Here is a 21,376-nt window from a genome sequence, read left to right as displayed (position 1 = left end):
CCTGCTCTCGTTGAAACGAACTAACGCGATAGCAATCGCCGCTTCATGTAGACTTGTTCAAAAATTTCTATTTTTATATCTTATAAAAGTGAACAAAATACTGGTATAAACTTAATATCCGTACGATCACACTTTTAAATTTTATAATACCCTAATGAAACAATAAAATCGTTAGTTGTTGCATTACTGGCACCTAATTAAATACAGGTCATTATTTTACTTAATTGCGTCTTCGAATGTATAATTCGATACCATTCGGTATAGCGTAACCGAATCCGCAAAAGGATTCAGCTTTTCTCTATCACATTGTTTTCGTTATCTTATCGAAATAAGAAAAGTCTTGAAGTGCATCAACACACGCAAGAATGGCATCAACGTGCCGCGCGTGTTTCACACTGTAAGGCCCAGATGGTAAGCGTTGAATCCCTTGCTTAAATTTTAACCACTGCTGCTTTTCAGACCACCTGTTCTATGCGTAGATTGAAGCTGTTTGTACGTAAAATTTTACGTCTACAAAGCAATGTATATTAGTAATCGATAATAATAGAAAGACAAAAAATCTTAGAATAGATTTTCCTAGAATTTTCATTTATTTAAATAACTTAGTTTGGCATTAATATAATCTTTACATGATAGAGAACATTTTCTTACTGTGCGATCTGTTGTAATAGACAAAAATATATATATAATATATTTACAGATTATATACTGGCAAACAGCCGTTCTAAACGACGTTACACTTTGGGACGGGTTTCAAAAGATCTTTGTTCGCGTTGAGGAAATGGATCCATGATCGAATTTAAATGTGTTCGTGTCTCATGTATACAAATACTTCATATCGTGTGCAACAACCGGAAGTTGAACATACATAATGTTTCTAGGTGCGCCTGTTTGTGCTATTTTTCGCTTCACTGACAAATGGAAACAATGTAACGATTAAACATGATTTAATGAATGTTTATATTAATGTTACGATTTGTAATCAATTGCTATTAACTTATCACTTCAATATTAAAATATTATAAAAAAATTCTGTAATCGCGTCACAAATTACAAATATGTACAACCCCCTTTTTTAAAAAAAGATTTTATATTTTGTAAGAAGATGAAAAGAAAAATGTAGTAGGTATTTATAATACGTTGTACGCAATCTGTTTTGAATGATAAAGAATATATATAACGTATGTAACAAAACATATTGTACCGGTAATAAAATAGATTTCTTTCTTATTGATTGTAGGAATAGTCGGTAAGAAATGACCAAAATGGATTACACACACGTATGCAGAAAAAAGTAGGCCGTAGGCGCCTCCGACCATACCCCTTTCACTTTTAAGACCTATTCCTCCAAATTGCTTACGATGGCACAAGTAGAAAGTATTTCGTTTAAGCTGCTTCTATTTCCAAAAGAATTATTGTTAATTTATTTGTGCAAAGTACCAAAGTGAAAGATATTTGAAATATTAACTATGCAATTAATTGAGATTAAATGGTCCATTTAGAGGACCATATTTTATATTTTAATCTAAAATATTTTTTAAAGGTTTGATATCTCTATATTCAATCGTTTTTTTTAATAAACAAGAATTAATGATGGCCAAGATAAAAGACAATACCATTCAGGTAGTGTTTATTTCTTTAATTTTGGATCTTTTGGCATTTACTATGATACTACCACTTCTACCAGCTTTATTAGATTATTATAAGGAAATAGAAAGTGATGAGAGTATGTACTTTAAAATCTTGCGTTACATACAAAGTACAAGAAAATTTTTTGATGCACCTGATAAGGTCAACACAGTACTTTATGGAGGTTAATATTTTTGTTTATTTTTTTGATTTTGATTAAAATATTCATATATCACATATTGAAATAAATTACAATTTAATTTGTAGGTTTTCTTGGATCTATGTATTCGTTTCTACAATTTTTGGGTTCACCAATTGTAGGAGCATTATCAGATATATATGGAAGAAAACCATTGATGATGTTTTGTTTAATAGGCATAACAATGTCTTATTTATTATGGGCACTTTCATGTAACTTTACTATATTTGTTTTAGCCAGATTTGTTGGCGGTATTAGTAAAGGAAATATTAGTTTATCAATGGCTATTATCAGTGATGTTACATCACCAAAAACAAGGGGAAAAGCAATGGTAAATTAGAATATAAATTAAGTATAAAAATAAATATAATTAAAAGTAAAAATATAAATCATAGTCCAAGTGATAAAATTTTTTTTTTTTAATTTTTAGGCACTTGTTGGTATAGCTTTTTCTATAGGTTTTGTTGTGGGTCCTATGATAGGGGCATTTTTTGCATGGATTTCAAGTAATAACAGAGAAGGAGCTTGGTATATAATACCTGCTATATTTGCTCTTTTTTTAGCAATAAGTGATTTATGTTTTGTTCTTTGTAATTTAAGAGAATCTTTACCATTGGAACATAGAGCAAAAAGTCTAATATCTGGTGTATCTGGAATTACTATTTATGTCAATCCTATAGATTTATTTCAATTTAATGGAGTATCTGGTCTAAATTTACAAGGTGAAATTTCTTTAAATTGCTAACTAATGAAGAGTGTGAAGAAATTATGAATATACATAATAAATAATTTCAGACAAAAAGAACTTAAAAACATTGGGTTGTGCATACTTCGTGTATTTATTCATCTATAGTGGCTTGGAATTTACCTTAACTTTCTTAACTCATTATTTGTTTGAATTTACAAGCATGCAACAAGGATGGATGTTTCTGGGAATTGGATTAGTTATGGCAATTTTGCAAGGAAGTTGGGTACGAACAATTCCATCCAATAAAACAAAGTCTGCTGCAGAATTGGTAAATATTTTTTAATATGGAGTACAAATATTCATATCTATGTTGACTTTTTATTTTATGAAATAATATGAAATTGCATATTTCAGGGCTTATGGTTAACAGTTCCAGCATTTATTTGTGTAGGTTTGGCCACTGATGTATTAACATTATCTATTGGATTACTTCTCTTTGCAATTTGTGAGTGCACAATAATATAAACATGTATTTATAAAATATGTGTAATTTATGAAAGTAAAAAGTGTTTAACATTTCCATCTCTCTGTTTGTTTCTCTTGCAGCAACTGCCATGGTTGTCACTTGTATGATGACACTTGTGACACGTATTGGACCTGATAATCAAAAGGGTACAATAACTGGTGTTTTTCGATCTTTGGGAGCATTGGCTCGGGCTTGTGGACCTATTGTAGCTTCTATAGGTAAGAACAAAGTATATCATTGTTTCATTAAATTACTGTATCAAGATAAGTATTTTTATTTCAGCTTTTTGGTGTATTGGTAGTAAAGCTACATATCTTACTGGCGCTGTATTTCTTATATTTCCACCTATTATTCTTCAAAGGGTAAAATTACTTTGAATAACAGTATTTGTATAAGTATTTACAAATTTATATTTCAGAAGTATTTTTAGATTCTTAACAAGATTTTTGATGTACCTTATAAGTATTTGAGAAAGTATTTTTATATATTTATTGTATTATGTTTTACATGCAAACTTATTTTTCTATTTCTATTTCAAAGAAATATTTAAAGTAATATGTACATATACATAAATGAATGTTTTTTACTGTATTACAAATGAATACTTAGACAGTTTTACCAAGTATATTATAACAAATAATTTATATAAACATCTGAGAAAAATAACAAATGTTATGTAAGAAATAAATTTTAATATTTTCCTGTATGTATGGTAAGGTACGTCTTTCGACTTGCTACGTTCCTGAGAAAATCGTAAACTGATACAAGCCTGGTTGGTGCTTGGTCACGTGACGTACCCTCTCCCCTAGGAATCGCGCCATTTACGGTAAGAAATTCTCGGAATTCCTTGTTCGCGGAACTCCATCAACTCCATCGTTGTCCGCGTTGATGGGAGTTACGCGAAAGGGGGAAAGTTATTGATGAGACCCGCGCGTGCGACCGGTCCCCATAATCATTACGTTTACGATTATTGCGCGGTAGAGTTTGTTTGATCGGTTCAAAGGTTACATCCTGATCAAATTGAGTCAAACTGAAAGAACAAGTAACAGAATTTTACGTCACTAGTCCTAGTTGCTTTTGTCTTCGGACTAGCAGCAGGTGAGCACAACCAATTCTTGCAAGAGAACATCTTTTTCTTTTGCCCCTCCCGCTTATCTATCTATTTACGCGTTATTGCGATACGTCACGTTCTGTTATTTCTAAACCTCAATGTCATGTTCCTCGTATTAAATTCGATTCAAGAATTGAATCACCGATACAGTTATTTTCTGAATTTACCTAGATTTTTCCAATAATTGTAAGTAGTAATAGATAACCATAATTTCTGCATCGTTTGTTTAGGTTTCAGAAGTACGTGTCCATGCATGCTTTGTACTGATTTTATTAAGTATTTCTTTTGTTTTTTTTGTAATTAAGAAATCTTGTATGTATGCGTTTTTTCCAATTATCGATAATAATGTAGAATGAATGTTTTCACATATGTATGTATTAAATATAAAGATAACGAGCAGAGTTGCAACAGATTGTTGGTTTATGATTATAGTAAATATTAACGAGTTTAAGAATTGTTGATGTTTTCAATAAAAATGTTTAAAACTAATTTATTTATAATAATAGTGTTACTGATTAAAGAACTTTATTTAGGGTTCAACAGAAATCACAATGTCTTTGTGGGCCAAAGCACAGCAGTTGCCACAAGATGCATTGCAGCAAGTACGTTCAGTATATGGAGAACACTTTCCTATTGAGGTTCGGCATTTTTTGTCTTCTTGGATAGAAGAAAAGATGTGGTAAGCTATTGTATCTAGATATTTATTAATGTTTTATTTGCTAGTATCATAATTCAGTAATATTTATAATTATAGGACCGACATAGAACCTGATAATCCACAATATGAACAATACATTGCTAATCTTGTTAGATCTTTAATACAAGAATTAGAAACAAAAGCAGCTTCATTAAATACAGATGACATGTTTTTGACAAAAATTAAGTTGATGGAAGTTGCTAAAAGTTTTCGTGTAAGTTCTATAATTAAGCGCCAATGAGTAAATTAAAATACATTGTTTATTTTTAATTATCTATTTTCCCTTTAATGTAGCAGAGATATTCTCACAATCCAGCAGCATTATTTAGAATAATTAGACATTGTCTAGGCACAGAAATGAAACTGGTAGCTCAATTGGAAAACTTAGGTGGTGCTTTAATGACAATGGCAGGAGGAAAAGTAGGACTGATTAGCGACGCGGTTGCTGAAATAGCACAACATGTTGAATCTTTACGGCGCAGAACACAAGAAACTGGGGAAGATTTAAGAAAAATGGAGCAAGAGCAAGAAGCATTTGCAATTAGCTATCATGAATGTACAAAATTAAATGCACATCTCCAGCATCTTGCAACACAGCCACAGAACCAACCAAATTTAGATTTGGAGAAAAAAATCAGAAGGTAAGCCTATATATAATACGAAATTCATTCAATAATTTAGTTCAAATAATGTAAAACTAACAAATTACTATAGACAAAAGGAACAACAGGAACAATTATTGAACCATAAAGTGGCCGGTTTGATGCAATTACGTCTGACGTTAGCCGATAAACTAAAGGACACTATTACCAGATTAAATAGTCTACAATCTAGAGTCTTAGATGATGAACTTATTAGATGGAAAAGAGACCAGCAGTTGGCAGGAAATGGTGCACCGTTCAATAGTAATTTAGATTCTATTCAAGAATGGTGTGAAAGTCTAGCAGAATTAATATGGCTGAATCGTCAGCAAATTAAAGAAGCCGAGCGTTTAAAACAAAAGTTTGCATTGGAACCACCCGGCATGCAAGATATTCTTCCTACATTAAATTCACAGATTACTCAGCTTCTCAGTTCATTAGTTACAAGCACGTTTATTATAGAAAAACAACCACCGCAAGTGATGAAGACTAACACTCGTTTTACGAGTACGGTACGTCTACTTGTAGGTGGAAAATTGAATGTTCACATGACCCCTCCGCAAGTAAAAGTGAGCATTATTAGCGAAGCTCAAGCGAATGCTTTATTGAAGAGCGATAAAATGGCGAAAAATGGTGAAGCTAGCGGTGAAATTTTAAATAACACAGGAACAATGGAGTATCATCAAGTAAGAAAGACGAAAATAAATCGTAATATATAATAGTTGAGAAATCATATTTTACAATATTACTAAAAAAATTATGATTTCATATTTTAGGCAACAAGACAACTTTCTGTGAGCTTTCGTAACATGCAGTTAAAGAAAATAAAAAGGGCGGAGAAAAAGGGAACAGAGTCTGTTATGGATGAGAAATTCTCCCTTCTTTTTCAATCGCAGTTTAGCGTTGGAGGAGGTGAATTAGTATTTCAGGTTTGGACATTAAGCTTACCAGTTGTAGTAATCGTACATGGAAATCAAGAACCACATGCATGGGCTACGGTCACGTGGGATAACGCGTTTGCCGAACCGGGAAGAGTACCATTCGCAGTACCCGATAAAGTTCCATGGGGTCAAGTAGCCGAGGCATTAAACGTGAAATTCAGATCAGCTACCGGTCGTTCGTTAACAGAAGATAATCTACGGTTCCTTGCGGAAAAGGCATTTCGTGGCGGAGCTGCGAATGGACAAGATTATTCTAGTTTACTTTTAAGTTGGGCACAATTTTGTAAAGAACCATTACCCGAAAGGAATTTTACATTTTGGGAATGGTTTTATGCTGTTATGAAATTAACCAGGGAACATTTAAGAGGTCCTTGGATCGATGGTTACATATTGGGATTCGTAAGAAAGAAACAAGCTGAAGAAATGTTAGCTAATTGTGCGTCAGGAACTTTCCTAATGCGATTCTCAGACTCTGAACTCGGTGGTGTTACCATCGCTTGGGTTGGAGGTAATTTTAAAACTGCCTTTTTCACTTCCTTTTAACGATGCTCAATTATTTGTGATATTAAATATTTTTCAGATCAAACGGAAGTGTTCATGTTACAACCGTTCACAAGTAAAGATTTTGCGATTCGCAGTTTAGCGGATCGTGTATCCGATTTGCAACATTTACTTTACCTCTACCCGGATTTGTCGAAAGATCAAGCGTTTTCAAAATATTATACACCATTCACAGGTAAATATTTTATTTTCATACTTTATGTTTGCTCGTTTTTCGATGATGCCTCGAGGTTTAAATTATGTACAATGCATTTTGTCGTAGAAAATCAATCTACGTCGACAAATGGATATGTAAAACCTTTGTTAGTAACGCACGTACCTGGTTGGGGTGGACCGGGTGTTGGTGGTCAAACACCATCGCATTCTTCTGTTGTTGGGGTAGGGAGTAGTGGTCAAAGTGGTCCGGGTGGTAGTTATCCTGCAACCCCATCAACTATGTTTCAAGCGCACAGTCCTGATCCGTCCGTAACGCGCGACACTCCATCAGTGGCTTCCAGGTCAGTTCCCTGGATCTAAAGTATCAATCATTTCTCTTTTACTCTTAATAAAATAGGCTGCCATAGTTATTTGATACAAGACATGCAAAGATTCTTTTCACTTTTTTATATATGATGCATTTAAATATTGAAAAAGTATACTTAATAAAAATTGAGTCTGAATGTTTCAAACTACATATATCATAATTCCGGTGACTGTATCGATGCTGTCGTATCGATAATATATGGATATTTAAATTTTCGTAAAAAGAAAAAATGAAAAACATTCCCACATTGAATAAAGTGCTTTGCATGTCTTTTACATCTGATCTGTGCACATAATGTCAGTATTGTTTTTTATGTTCTGCTTTTGCGAACGTTTAGCAAATATTATAGTTTGCAATGATATTGTAGTTCTGTATTTTGTAAACTTTTCTTACGGAATTTTGAAGTTTTTATACTACTGTATGGTGAAATGAAAGTATCAGTAATGTTAAGTTGTATTTGTGCTTGTAATTAAGAAGATCATACATGTTGGAGAATACTGGGTGTCTGAAGACAATTTTCGTAAAATCGAGTAACGGGGAAAATATACATAATATTATTCTTGCGTATACTTTATTAAGTATACGATACTTATCAAGTAACTAGTCTTTCACAGTTTTTGTTTCTTTTCTTTTTATGTTTAATTTCATTTGGATTAGTCTCTGTGTCACCCAGCACTCTGTTTTGGATATTATAATTTGTTTTTTTTTTTTCGTTTTTTTTTTTTTTACCGATAAGTACACGTTTAGTATGTATCAAGTGGCATTGTTAAAGAAACGCGATATATTTCATAATACCATCATTAAATGTCCAAAGTCCTCCGCATGAAAATCTTTTATATTAATTAAATGCAGAGAAGATGATAACGATAATGATGTTCTTAGTGAAAGTTGATAAATGTATATTGTATGCATTTGATCATGTGGTGCTATAGCATAGCGTAGCTGGATAATATGTTAAATTTTATTAAGAATCGCTTATAAAGCAAATTATAATGAAATCCGTCCAGCGGATCAAGTAGATAAATGGAGGATTTTTGGATGCAAGGAGCAACAGTTTTTAACCGTTGGTAGTTTATTCGATCTTTGCCTTTCCTTTTTCTCTTGTTTCTGTTATAATTGACAACCATATAGTTTGTAACACGAATACCGGGTAACGATCCTGAGGTTTGTTAAGAAATAATAGTTTGTACTATCTTCTCAGACTGCCAAATTTTCTATGTCTTTTTTTTTTAGAGAGAGAAACGGCTTATCCATGGCATTAAAAAATATATCTGAGTATCAAAAGCTCTTGCTTCACTCGTAATATTGTATATGTATATTTATACACCTGTGTGCGTACCTGCGCATACTTTTTTACACATGAGTTCATATGAAAAAAAATAAAAAAAAAATTTTTTTAAAAAAAAGGAAAAGTAAGATATCAATAATTGAATAAGCTGAATCGTAATAAGTATTTGCGCATGCGCAAGGTACTGCTTAATACGAGATTCCGAGAAACGGAAGGCAAAGGCCTGGAGCAAGCCGGTACAACCACAACAACGGAATATTAAATGCTTAAATGCTACTGCTGAATATAAAAACGCAGCTCCAATCACGATGCATTATAATTACATAGTTCTTCAACAACTGGCAATCCCGAGCTTATACTCTAAAGGTTTTGTTACGAGACGGTGGCAATTGAATCGTTTTCGGGGGTACAAGTCGTTACATCCCCCGTACGATACACGATATAATATCACCTGTGTTATTTCGGGTGGGAAGGATGATAATGTCGAGTGACCGATAAATTTTCGATTGGGTTGGGTAATTCTTTGTGGTTGTTCGTACATCCCTTGCCGTGTTGTACCGGCTAATCCGGCTGATCGGTCACACGTTTCGTCGAAACCATGATAGATGTCTAGACGATGAGAGAAGTACAGAGATCTAGATGTTTCAGAAACAATGAAAGACAAATATGTAAAGCAAAGGAGAAAGAAATGAGAGAGGGAAGAGTTAAAGAAAAATAAAATCGATCAACGATATCATATTTAATTTGTTTGGATTTCATTCGAGACTTTTGTCCATTACTATGCCAGTGATTGGGGTTGTGTTTTGATCTGTGGTAGCTACGCTCCGGGCCTTGGCCAGTCAAGCGTTGGGCGAACAAATCCGGACATGGACTATGTGGAGCTGATGGGTCACGGTGAGCTGCCCTCGATCGACGAAAATCTCAACTTGGACCACTTTAATGGCTTTAGCTTCTCCGAGTTCATTCAATCGTACAGTGCTAAGCCACAATAGGTATGTCAGGCGCGACTATATTTCTCTTGTACCTACGTGTCGATTAAACGTATTTTAACATCACTTTCATCTACATTTTAAATCGTACCGTATTTGAAATTGTTGTTTTTAAATAGGGGAGGGATATATAACAAATGATATATCGTCGTCTCCGATGTTATAGTTTTACCTAAATCACTTTAGGGGTTAACCCGTTGTCCTTCTGACAAAGCGCGGCATACCCTTTCATTCTATCGTATAAGTGCAATATATCTAGAAACGAACAAACGTTGTCCTAGTACCTTTTACGAACCATCGAATTTTAAAATCGCTTGTTTATGTATTAATGTTGTTCAGTTGCATATTTTATACGGGTACGTGTAACGTTTAAGCATCGCCTTACGAAGTGCTTAAAATTAATTCTTTCTTCTGTTTTCAAGTCGAGTAGTATTTCTTGTTGAAATCGAAATGTTATAGATATTAAATGTTTCATGGTATGAAAGAAAGCACATGGCATACTTAGATGAACAAGCTAATTCATTTCTTATAGCGTCGAGTGGTGCGCTATCAAAAAAACTCTGTTTTGTACAAAATAATTGAAATCATTTTTACAGATGTTAACGTTCAACGATCTTCGTTCACGAGTGTGTATGCGTGCGTATGTTCTTCTTTTAATTGAAATATGTATTTGTTCTTTAGACGGTAACCTGATGGATACTCTATTACTGAAACGTTATCGGTTGTTTGAAAGAAAATATGCGAGATAATAGAGTAACGAATGATATTAATGTCCGTTGACAATAGAATCGGTATGATGATAAACGTACAGACAATCATTTACGTACAGTCATTGTAAATAGCGATGAAGTTACACGGGACAAAGATTTTAATTTAAACGATGGCGAGAGTAGCGAATAGAAGAGTAACAGGGTTTGTGCAACGCTAAGAGTAGCGATTCGTGTGACCTAAACTATGTGCCTTAAGATCTTCGAATCGATACGGTGATGATATTTTTTGAAAATTCTTATTCAAATTTATATGTATTTTTTTCGTAGAGATTTTCTTTGTATCTCCAATGATTTGTAAACGTTACATTCATTCAAAGAGCTTTTAGAAAATCAAAAGTCAACATTTTCTTCGGCTTCGTGTTTTCGATACGTTCAACGATGTATGTACATATAATAGATTTTCACAATATTTCAACTGGAAAAACTTTCTCACTGTATTTCTTAACTCTAAGCAGTAGAAAGTTTCATTGGTCAATTTAAAAATAGATAATTATTCGTTCCCTCCCCTTTACTTTATACATCATTGAAACTTTATCAATTGTTGCCCATACGTAAAGTATGCTAAGCTGTATCCAGGTTAGAATGAAACACATCGTTATCTTTATTATTCTTTTAATATAATATAATAGTATAAATACATATATATATATTATATATACGTGAGTATACATATATATATATAATTTGTATATGTTTATAGATATATCGTACATGTGTATATATAAACATATTATATCTATACGTACGTATGCATGTGTGCGTGTATGTACGTATGTAATAAGCTGAACTTTTGAAAAGTGTACGTTATAATATTGTCTATTGATCTTTTATCAAAGATTAGAGTTTATTTTATTATCGAAAACAATTTTACTGTTTGTAAAGGATATACGTTATTCTTATTCATCCTGTACACAGTAATTAATATGTAAGTGTAAAATAAAATTTTGTTCGTATATCGACTTACCGAATAAAAATAGCTATTAATCGAATTTTTTAATATTCATGGTAAGAAGATTAATTCGATACGATCAAAATTTTTCTGTATAATTTAAACCCTGCAATCGATTTCAGCTTTCGCAGTAGGGTTTAATTGTTCAGCCAAAGGACACGCGTCCTTCGTATCTAAGCAATCGCATTCTTCCGGTATACAGGTTTCCTCGTAATATCCCGGCGCTGGATAGCTAGCTTGATAAATCGTATCCGTGCACATGCGATTCGTGGGTGGTTGATATTTCCCTTTAGACGCCCAAGGCATTTCTTCTTTCCGGATCGGTGTCCACGATTGATACGACAATTTGCTCACCGTCTCGTTCTCGATTTTATCTTGCGATCTAAAGAAAAATCCAATAAACAAATACGTCGAACGATTATCGTCGTCGAGACGAACCTGATGTATTGAGCAACGGGTTTGAAGCTTCGAGCAAATTCGATCGGTTCTGGTTTCATGAATGATAATTTCGCCGTCGTTTTGTCGTCCATCGGTGCGTCGGCGCTTCGAAGATTATTACATGGAAGTACGAGATCCGGTCGCATCGTTGTTTTTGCGTTAAAATCGCAACGATTAGTGGTCTGACACTGCATCGGACCGTCTCCTATCATGTTTCTCTGCCTTGGTAGTATCGGAGCACGTTTCTCGCTCTGAATCGGCTGATAACTCAGCTAAAAAACAAAATTAATTCGAAAAGCCATCAAACAAAATTATAAAAACGCAAGGGTATCACGTACTTTGCTCGTCGTGTCCCCTGATATTTTTCCATCGGCTTTTGAAATACTCCCAGATGGAATAAACGGTTGCACACGTTCCGTGCTATCCGATTCCAAATAGCTCTCTTTGTAAATGGTCTTTCCTTCAAACTGTCCACCTTGAGGAAGTACGTAAGCAGTGGCAGAAGGTCGGATAGGTTTCTCCGTGCATGCATCCTCGTTCTTCAGGTAGCTCTCGGAGTACGTCGTTTTTGCGCACATCGCAATATCTGGAGGGCTTTATAATTTCTCGTTAAAACGTCTCGGTAGAGATGAATTTTAATCCGTGGTACATAAGCGTACTTGTAGGCCGGTTTCTGCTTCCATGGATATATTTCTTTCTCCTCGATACAAACTGGCTGGTAACTTAATTTCTGTGTAGTATCGTGAAGTATCGGTTCGCTCGGAGGGCAATATATTCTTGCCGGTTTAAAATTAATCGTCGGCTCCGTGGGCCCTGGATCACCGTATGACAATTTCGCGGTTGTATACCCCTCCAATTTGCCGGTACTCAAACGGATATTCCCGCAGGGTAGTATGATCTCCGGCTTCTCCACGTGTTTCCGAGAGTAATCGTGTCGAACGGTGGTCACAGAGTCCATGGGACCCGATCCGATCATCGATCTAAACGCGAGAAGGAAGCAATGGTCCTTTTAGATTTTCTTGTCCTTCCGAAAGGTAAAATCGATCGTAACTTTACCTTTGCCTAGGCAGGATCGGTTTCGCTTTAGGGACATGTCCGGTGGGTTTGTAGCTCAACTTATTCGTCGTCTCTCCAGCAAATTTACCCTCGAATTTTGTTAGAGCGGGAACCGGTCGAATTGGACGTGATCTATTGCAACGCAATTCCGCTTGATCCACGTTCAAGAACGACAGGTGATAGGTGGTTTTAGTATCGAGCAACTTCGAAGGAGGATTATACGTTCGCACAGGTGCGAATGATTTTGCTCGTGCCGGCTGTACATATCTGCTTGTACACTAAATACCAGAGATTATTGACAGAAATCATTCGATAATCGTCGGATTAAAATATATGAATTAACGTTACTTTAACGTTACACGGACACCCTAATGGTTTTCGATACAAAGGTTGCTTTCTTTGCGTACAGGTTTCTACTAATTCCATGTTGCTGATATTATATTTATCATCATCGTCGCCTAAATAAACGATACAGACACACGTTCTCAGTCAATAATGCCAAATTCAAAAGTTTCGCAATATAAAATACAACGATACAAAAGAATAAAAATCGTAACAATAAGTGGTAACGTTTCTGTTACATGTTGCGATCTGAATAAAACGTAAAATTTAATGACACGTGTGCTTCGAAGTTAGACTCGAATCGATATAGTTATAAAAAGAAACAAACAAATTCAATAATGAAATCGATGAACGAGATTCGTTAATTGAAATTTCATAAAAATTATTAGAGAAATTTTTATCTTTGCCTCTAATTTATTTTCTCATACTTTGTCGATTAAAAATATAATATCACGTAGATTGCGTAGAGTGTTTATTTTAAACAATAAGAATACGTTTTTTCGCTACTAGATCACAGTTCGCTTTTTCTTTTTTTTCTTTTCCTTTCGTTTTTAAGATTCGACAGCGTCCAATGAAAACATGTAGATCGATGTGTTCTATTAATTAACACGTATCAACACGAAACGTTGGAAGACTTAGAAAACATACAATGCGATTATGCGATTGCTCGCTCTTTTGTTAAAGGGATATTGTTATAGGTATAATTATAAAACGCTATTATCTACATTCATTCGTCGCTATTCTCACTTTTCCACACGAAGCATATCGAAAAATATTCGTTTAATATTACATATATTTACTGTATACAGTATAATCATATACTATGATCGATATTTATATTGAAATTAAAAGGAAATGTTCTTTTAGATATAAGAAAAATTAAATGTAACTGTCGGTATACCTACAGGCTGTAAATTAGAAACTTACTAATTCAAAAAGAGGTAGCGATGTGTAATATAGTTAAAAGAGAGACAAAAGAAATAATAAGATGATACTTGTGATGCACCGAATAGTTCTTTTTCAGTCAACACACAGGGCTAATGCCGTTTCAAGCACTCAACAATTTCTTTAACACCAAGAGAAGAAAGGACTTTTATTCTGGAAGCGCTGCGTAAACGTATCAGAAAATGAAAATAGTCTTGGTGCTCCGTTTCCTTTGGCCCTGTAAGCATAATAGATTGATTTTCATATTGCATATTATATATGTATGTGTTTCGTAATAATATATATGCGAAATAAATACTTTTCAACGATCACAGCAGGCATCTGAACCAATTGTACAGGACTTTTAGCATCCTTCAAAGCTTGTTGCAAGTTTAAGATCTGACCACGCATTACACTCATTTGTTTATCGAAGAGATGTCGATCGAAACCTTTGTCTTGCTATAAAAATTAATTCTCTTTATTTTCAAATTATAATTGCAAAGTATTAATAGCGATTCGTTAATCGTCAGTTTATGTAACTTACTTTAAATAACTGATACAAGTCGTCGCAAAGATCTTGCACAAAATTCTGATCCGAAAGCTGTGGCAATACAAGCTCTCGCGTTAATTCGCTAAACGGTTGCTTCGCTTGACTTAACCATGCCCAGTGATAAGGATAAGCTCGCCAGGAGTCAGGGTGTTTGAAAGGGAAGGCCAAACCATTGTCGATAGCGGCAATCTTTACTTCACCTTCTTCTTGTCGATTTTTTCCCACACCACTATCGTATTTGATTAGCCAGTTATCGTTACCTTTAAATAAGATATCAATACTTTTTACCAACTTCAATTTCATATAACATTCGATGAGATTCGATGGATTAATTACCTCTGTCCGTATTTCTAATTATATAGTCCAGAATGACTAAACGTTCGAATTGAAGTTGAAATTCCCTACTAAGCGGCGGCGATAATGGTTCGCTTTCCCATCGTCTTAACCAATAATCAGCATCTTTGTAAGCGTCTACAAACACTTGAAAAGAACCAACTTTTGGTGGCAAACCGATACGATTGAAATGGGAACCCACGGTAGGGAACTGGTCCATAATGGCTTGCTTCATACGGGCTTTTTGACGGTCTAATCGTGGGTAGTTGAATGTTTTACTGACCAGCTTGACTACTCTAGTGTTTGGAACAATACCCAGACCTAATTTTCGGTCAACTAAACTTGCACCAGCTTCGCTGAGATATCCTTGATTTGGGATTAAACAACTTCGCCCAAAACAACAAGGGCAGCAAAGCTTGTGCATCCATTTTGTCCACTTTGGATTCAACCTTCCATATGGTTCTTCATCTTTTGGTTTAAAAACGCCTATTATTTTCTATAAAATAAAATACTAGGTTACTATAATCATCATCATCATCATCATCATCATTATCATTATTATATCACAATTCAAATACATTGATTTTTAAATAAAATAACAGAGTTATACCTTACCCCTTGAAGATTTTTTACAAAATAACTGCCGCTAGAACCTTGATATATTCTTTCAGGAGAGATTCCAATATCTATTGCGCATTCAGCCTGCCATACTAATTCAGAAAATTGTGGATCATCTAGAAAGTAATAAACAGATAATAAATAATTGATGCAAGTACATATTAGAAGAAGAAACAACATAGAAATTTGTAACATACCAGGAAAACGATTAAAGGTAACATCAAGCTCTAGTCGACCAAGGAGAGGCTGGCTCTCCCGGTCAGTTCCAGGGGAATCAATGGCTGTAGTTTGTTCGTTGCTTAGGTTGGGAACAAACTCGACGTCTGGTATCAATTCTGAACACTCGTTGTTTACTGGTAAACAATTATTAGACGTAGTTGAGAGATCAACCAATGCATCAGTTTCTACCAAAGCAGAAGTATTAGTATTGTTCTGACTATGATATTCTCGATAAGGCACGTGTAATTGCCGTTGTTCGGAGTCACTCATCACAAACGAATCTGCTACTTAATTGGTAAATTCCTTTACCACTTGGCCGTAAAAAAGATCGTTCGTGAAAATTATTCTATTTCCCCATATTCCTATCGCACCTGTCAATGACGCATACGATCGAATTCGTGTCTTGCAAGTATTTTCACCATTACTAACTCCGATATAATCATTGCGTCATTAGAACAACTTTGTTATTTATCTTACTATTATTAATTCATTAGAACAATCATGGAATAATGGAATATATTTACAGTATTTTGGAGCACTATTTAACCACTTGATAGAACTACGATTCGTCATTCCAGCAGACGATATCAGCTGATAGGATTAACGCCATACTTAATTTCTGCTATGCTGTTTCATATGCTTATATATATAAATTGTATTTTTCCATTTATTCCAAAACTGCATTTTCGTACATACATATATATTGTGTATTTTTTATATGCTGATATTATTCTTACAGATTCTTTCATTAAAATGTATACTCATGTTTATCTAATGGTGTGCATTTCAAACTATATCTAAAAAATGCAACTACTTGTATGAAGTTAACATATAATTTCGTGAATATTATTTTTTGTATACAATAAGAGAAAATATTTTAATTAATTTATGTCAAAATTATTTATAAAATATATAATTACATGTTTCAAAAATTAGTCGGAAAATATGTCGATATTAAAATGATATATACATTTTGGAACTTCAAAAATTGTTTGCGATACACGATGGTATATTTAGAAAATTTGATTTATTATTGATATGTATATTAAAAAAAAGTAAAAAATAATTTGTAAAATTATAAATCCAATATATTTAGCATAGGAATGTCAAGTTAATTTAACCAATTAGCATAACGATCATTTCAAACATTTAATGAATATGAAAAATTTTAAGAATAACGTTAGATATAGCCTCTATAGCATTCATAAACATATCGCAGTCGTGCGTGATACCCGTACCGGCATACGTCGGACGTTTCTTAGCTACAAATATTAGTTACGGGTTTTCTTGAACCTTGTTCGGTTATCAATTTATTGTTCATAATTAATTTCGTGATGTACCTTTCGCACAATTATTTACGTATTTTTCATGATTTAATAATCGAAACGTACTTTTTTTGGAACTTCTTACCTTTATTACTCTTCATCTATCAACTAGTTTGTCACGATCAAATAATTTATAGCTCTTCTATTTCAACATAACGATAAATTAAACTGACTTATTTATTTATTTATTTATTTAATACATTCAAGTATTGCTGTAAATATTTATATATATATATGATAAAAACATATTATATATATACGTAAAAGAAGGAAATAAATTGTACATAAGAAATTTTTAATCTAATTCTCTCAAAACTCAAAATTCAACTTTGCAATTAATGCATTCTGTAAAGAGCAACATGTTTTTTGTATGTGTAACTGTTGGCCTTGTACTCTTAGCTTCTAAGTACCGCAAAAATGTATTTCAAAGTGTTAAACACCTTTGTCAAAGTATAAAAAACAAGAGTTATGGAAAAAGCGATAAGAAACAAGAACTCAAGATTACATTAGACAAAATCATTTTGGCAGATACTCCAGAAAAATGTGATTACGCCATTCAACGTATTCGCTGGTACGTTATATCTTACTGTTCTGTGCCTTATATGTTCTGTATATTGTGTGTATCAAATACATAGTGCTGCTATATTTACATTTTTTCTATGTTCTGTGTCTGTCTATATAAATACTTTGAACTTATGTATCAACTGTGTTTATGTTTTTTTGTCTTTATTTGTATCATCTTTTTTGTTTTGTAATTTTCTAAAATAACAAAATGTGAAAAAGAACATTCTTTTTAACACTCTTTACAAAATAAATATTTTTTATTTCAAAGCAACTTATCTAATGGTGTATTGGGTTTTGATTGTGAATGGGCCAATGAAGGACCTGTTTGTCTCCTCCAACTTGCTACCTTTAATGGAGTATGTGGTCTTTTCCGCATTGGTAAAATTGGATATATTCCATATAAATTAAAGGTATGTAACTTTTCATAAATAGTATAATTTATAGGAATAATAATGTAAATCTAAAACTGAATATTTTTCAGGAATTATTAGCTAGTAAACATATCCTCAAAGTTGGAGTTGCTTCATATGAAGATGGACAAAAAATAATAACAGATTATGGGTGTAAAGTTTGCGGTACACTTGATTTGAGGACATTGGCAGATCGTGTAAATTTACCATGTCCAAAGAGTTTAGCTGCAATGAGTTTAGAATACTTGGGTTTGGAAATGGATAAATTGATAGAAGTAAGGTGCGGCAATTGGAATGCTGGCACCCTCACTGACGAACAAGTAGCATATGCTGCTTGTGATGCAATTGCGTCTGTTCTTATTTATGACCAGGTAAGAGAAAATACATTTATATTGTTGTTATTAAAATAATAACATTTATATTGTTGCTTTATAGATCGTGCAAAGGATAAAGAAAAAGTATTCTTTATGGCAAAACTTTGTGAATTATATAAAACATGTATGTAACAAAAATGTAAATATGCAGTTTCATTGTTTACCTAGTGGTGTAATTGATACAAGGTAATAAGTTATTTTCTAAATTAAAAGTTACTTGGCTTTTTATAGTTATTATTTGAGACATAAAAAATAATTTTATTCTTTAAGGTTCAAGGCTCAACACACGCACACAAACAGTAATTACAAAAATACGAAATGTAGCAATGTTCACAAAGATAGCAATTATTTAAAAACAAACAATGCTACACATACAAGTAATATACCTATTAGAAATAAACCATTATATCACAACTGCTATTTACAAGCACCAGATGGAGATATATTGTGTACCTGCGATCGTAAAAAGGCAGAATGGTATGTTACTAAAGGATTAGGGAATGTAATTGAAACAGTACCCTTTACCGTGAGGTTAAACTTTGAACCCTCTGGACGTGCTTTGGGTGAGGTTGGACAATATTATACGCAAGTTAAGCTTAATCAATGTGTAGTGTGCGGTACTTCAGAGAAATTCATTAGAAAAAATGTTGTTCCACGAGAATACCGTAAATACTTCCCTGGTGAGTTGTAAATTAAAAATGTATTTTCGCTACATAACACAACATTGATAAAATTATAGATATATACATATTTTCTAGTGGTGATGAAAGCTCATCAATCGCACGATATATTATTATTGTGTCCATCGTGTCATGAAACGAGTAATTGTAATGACCTGCAATTGAGAAAAAAACTTGCAGATATGTGTGATGCTCCTTTAGCTGGCCCATTAACACATACACATAATAAGAATGTAAATAATTGGAGAAAAATGCATTCGGCTGTTAAGGCTTTAAAAGAAAGCACGACTTTACCGGATATAAGGCGTCAAGAACTAGAACATTATATTTTGAAATGTACAAGTCAACAACAAATAACACCTGCTCTTCTCGATGCTTTGAGTAGAGAGTTGAAAAATGCTATGATGTCAGTGTCTAGTCATGATCAGTTTAAATGTCAACCTCATGGTTTAAAGGTACTTTTTAGTAAATAAGTAGCAAAAATGAGATATTTTATGAAACAATTTTAAACATACTTATAAATTTGTCTTTTAGGTGGTTCAGTATTTTCAAAGAAAGGAAGGGGGATTAGTAGAATTGGAACGCATGTGGAGAGAACATTTTCTTTTGACTATGAAACCAAAATATTTGCCAAACTTGTGGTCTGTACGTCACAATCACGAGAGATTGACTATTCGTCAGTCACAAAATAGAATTGAACCGGAAGATGTAAAGGTAGCTGGTTTGGCATACTGAATTTTAAGTATTATGTACCTAAAAGGACTCGTATAAGAGCGAGTACTTGTATTGAAAGACTGTTATATCCCTTAATGCATATATTGATATTCATACAATACACATGTATATATATATATATTTCTATACATATATACATATATAAACACAATGTAAACACACGCATAAGACCTCTGTTTTCATTTGTGAAATTGTTTGGAAATACTGTAATTTGTAAAAAGGCAAAGACTGGTAAACTGTGTATCTCAAATAAAATGTTTTCTTTTATTTCATTATTTTAACCAATAACAAAACAAAATACAGTTCTGATAATCTTGTTGATGGTATATTTCATACTATTCATTTATGATGAAAATATGTCATTAGATGCATATTTACAGGGTTTGGAAATATAATTAAATTAAGCCTATATAAAAATTTATTAAAGTTATTTGGAAACTTCTTGCGTGGTATCTGTTTTTGGAGGAGGAACTTTTATATTTTTTAATTCTTCATCTATACGTTCTTTAGCACGTACAATTTTTGATTGAATATAAAAAGAACCACCTTTAGACCTGTCATTAACTTCCATAAGGTATTTATAGTTCCGTTCAATAGCATCTAATTGCTCCACTTTTTCAACATTCAAAATTTGTAGTGCTTCTTCTAAAGAAATTCCAGTTTTATAATTGGCTGCTACATGTTGAGTACCTCGTGATCCACCACCTGTTTTACGTGCAGCCGCCTGACTAGCAGCAATTTCTTGTCGTAGTGCCCGTGCAAACGCTTTAACAACAACTTGTGTACCCATTACAATTATTTGTACCAAGTGTTTCGCCATAACCTTTTTGTTCAAGTTGAAAATAGTTGTAATAAAACAGTTTTCAAGACACTTTCTTTTTGTTTTAATTTTTAAAAGACACTTCTTTGAGTAGGTTTCGTTTTCTGTAACATTTAAATAATGACACTACTGATCTTAAATTTTACGAAGGTCTTTTTATATAACCTGCTTCTCACGCGTTTCGAACCTAATGTTGCACCATTTCCGAACGTGCTTACATCTTACAACTATATTTTATTATGTATTATACTTACCTTGATAAAAAAAACATTGACAAATGCTGTTTCAAACCTTTACGCAATATGATGAGTATATTTATTAAGAATTTAAAGACATTACGTATACTTATTCATAATTTTGTAAAAGTAATGCAAGTATATAAAATTATGATTTATAAAAAATGGACCAGCATAGGTATTCAATTATAATTTATACATTGTTAATTGAGTATCATATATTTTTACAATTGCGTTTAT

The 21,376-nt window shown here is 33.2% G+C and overlaps 6 protein-coding genes across 10 annotated transcripts; 3 read left to right on the top strand and 3 right to left on the bottom strand.

Moving 5' to 3' along the window:
• The first annotated feature begins 633 nt into the window (after positions 1-633).
• Positions 634-4,815, top strand: rtet (major facilitator superfamily domain-containing protein rtet). Of its 2 annotated transcripts, XM_034337824.2 has the most exons (10): positions 634-881; positions 1,241-1,813; positions 1,897-2,159; positions 2,259-2,550; positions 2,624-2,844; positions 2,931-3,021; positions 3,123-3,260; positions 3,325-3,404; positions 3,760-3,868; positions 4,687-4,815. In XM_034337824.2, exons 2-9 carry the CDS (start codon positions 1,591-1,593, stop codon positions 3,802-3,804), a joined length of 1,353 nt encoding a protein of 450 aa, XP_034193715.1. In that variant the 5' UTR covers positions 634-881; positions 1,241-1,590; the 3' UTR covers positions 3,805-3,868; positions 4,687-4,815. The 2 variants fall into 2 exon arrangements, with proteins under 2 accessions (XP_034193715.1, XP_076546889.1); XM_076690774.1 differs by lacking the exon at positions 634-881 and having other exon boundaries at positions 1,098-1,813.
• On the top strand, positions 4,697-11,447 carry Stat92E (Signal transducer and transcription activator Stat92E). 3 transcript variants are annotated; one of them, XM_034337808.2, is made up of 8 exons: positions 4,697-4,832; positions 4,908-5,064; positions 5,148-5,491; positions 5,565-6,177; positions 6,268-6,940; positions 7,013-7,168; positions 7,256-7,490; positions 9,622-11,447. In XM_034337808.2, the coding sequence occupies exons 1-8, from the start codon at positions 4,705-4,707 to the stop codon at positions 9,794-9,796; spliced, it is 2,481 nt and encodes an 826-aa protein (XP_034193699.1). In that variant the 5' UTR covers positions 4,697-4,704; the 3' UTR covers positions 9,797-11,447. The 3 variants fall into 3 exon arrangements, with proteins under 3 accessions (XP_034193699.1, XP_034193696.1, XP_034193700.1); XM_034337805.2 differs by having other exon boundaries at positions 5,145-5,491; XM_034337809.2 differs by lacking the exon at positions 9,622-11,447 and adding an exon at positions 8,750-8,922 and having other exon boundaries at positions 5,145-5,491.
• LOC143305791 (uncharacterized) lies at positions 8,212-13,723 on the bottom strand. Its single transcript, XM_076690772.1, has 6 exons — positions 13,355-13,723; positions 13,007-13,284; positions 12,610-12,930; positions 12,289-12,544; positions 11,951-12,222; positions 8,212-11,894 (listed from the first exon to the last, which is right to left on the bottom strand). Exons 1-6 carry the CDS (start codon positions 13,430-13,432, stop codon positions 11,612-11,614), a joined length of 1,488 nt encoding a protein of 495 aa, XP_076546887.1. The 5' UTR covers positions 13,433-13,723; the 3' UTR covers positions 8,212-11,611.
• Positions 13,724-13,870: 147 nt separating this feature from the next.
• On the bottom strand, positions 13,871-16,762 carry Pi4KIIalpha (phosphatidylinositol 4-kinase II alpha). Its single transcript, XM_076690773.1, has 6 exons — positions 15,971-16,762; positions 15,771-15,889; positions 15,159-15,651; positions 14,817-15,082; positions 14,592-14,731; positions 13,871-14,510 (listed from the first exon to the last, which is right to left on the bottom strand). The coding sequence occupies exons 1-6, from the start codon at positions 16,260-16,262 to the stop codon at positions 14,417-14,419; spliced, it is 1,404 nt and encodes a 467-aa protein (XP_076546888.1). The 5' UTR covers positions 16,263-16,762; the 3' UTR covers positions 13,871-14,416.
• A 316-nt stretch (positions 16,763-17,078) lies between these two features.
• Positions 17,079-20,313, top strand: Exd2 (Exonuclease 3'-5' domain-containing 2). The gene is made up of 7 exons (XM_034337669.2): positions 17,079-17,888; positions 18,150-18,291; positions 18,363-18,662; positions 18,727-18,851; positions 18,936-19,345; positions 19,424-19,800; positions 19,880-20,313. The coding sequence occupies exons 1-7, from the start codon at positions 17,656-17,658 to the stop codon at positions 20,078-20,080; spliced, it is 1,788 nt and encodes a 595-aa protein (XP_034193560.1). The 5' UTR covers positions 17,079-17,655; the 3' UTR covers positions 20,081-20,313.
• A 44-nt stretch (positions 20,314-20,357) lies between these two features.
• On the bottom strand, positions 20,358-21,276 carry blp (mitochondrial import inner membrane translocase subunit Tim16). 2 transcript variants are annotated; one of them, XM_034337673.2, is made up of 2 exons: positions 21,155-21,276; positions 20,358-21,004 (listed from the first exon to the last, which is right to left on the bottom strand). In XM_034337673.2, the coding sequence occupies exon 2, from the start codon at positions 20,898-20,900 to the stop codon at positions 20,508-20,510; it is 393 nt and encodes a 130-aa protein (XP_034193564.1). In that variant the 5' UTR covers positions 20,901-21,004; positions 21,155-21,276; the 3' UTR covers positions 20,358-20,507. The 2 variants fall into 2 exon arrangements, with proteins under 2 accessions (XP_034193564.1, XP_034193565.1); XM_034337674.2 differs by lacking the exon at positions 21,155-21,276 and adding an exon at positions 21,066-21,109.
• Positions 21,277-21,376: the final 100 nt, after the last annotated feature.

Source organism: Osmia lignaria, chromosome 11 (genome assembly GCF_051020975.1).
Source record: "Osmia lignaria lignaria isolate PbOS001 chromosome 11, iyOsmLign1, whole genome shotgun sequence".
In the NCBI taxonomy this organism is placed as follows: Eukaryota; Metazoa; Arthropoda; class Insecta; order Hymenoptera; family Megachilidae; genus Osmia; species Osmia lignaria.
Note: the sequence above shows the minus strand (reverse complement) of the source record. Positions and strands in the feature narration are given on the sequence as shown.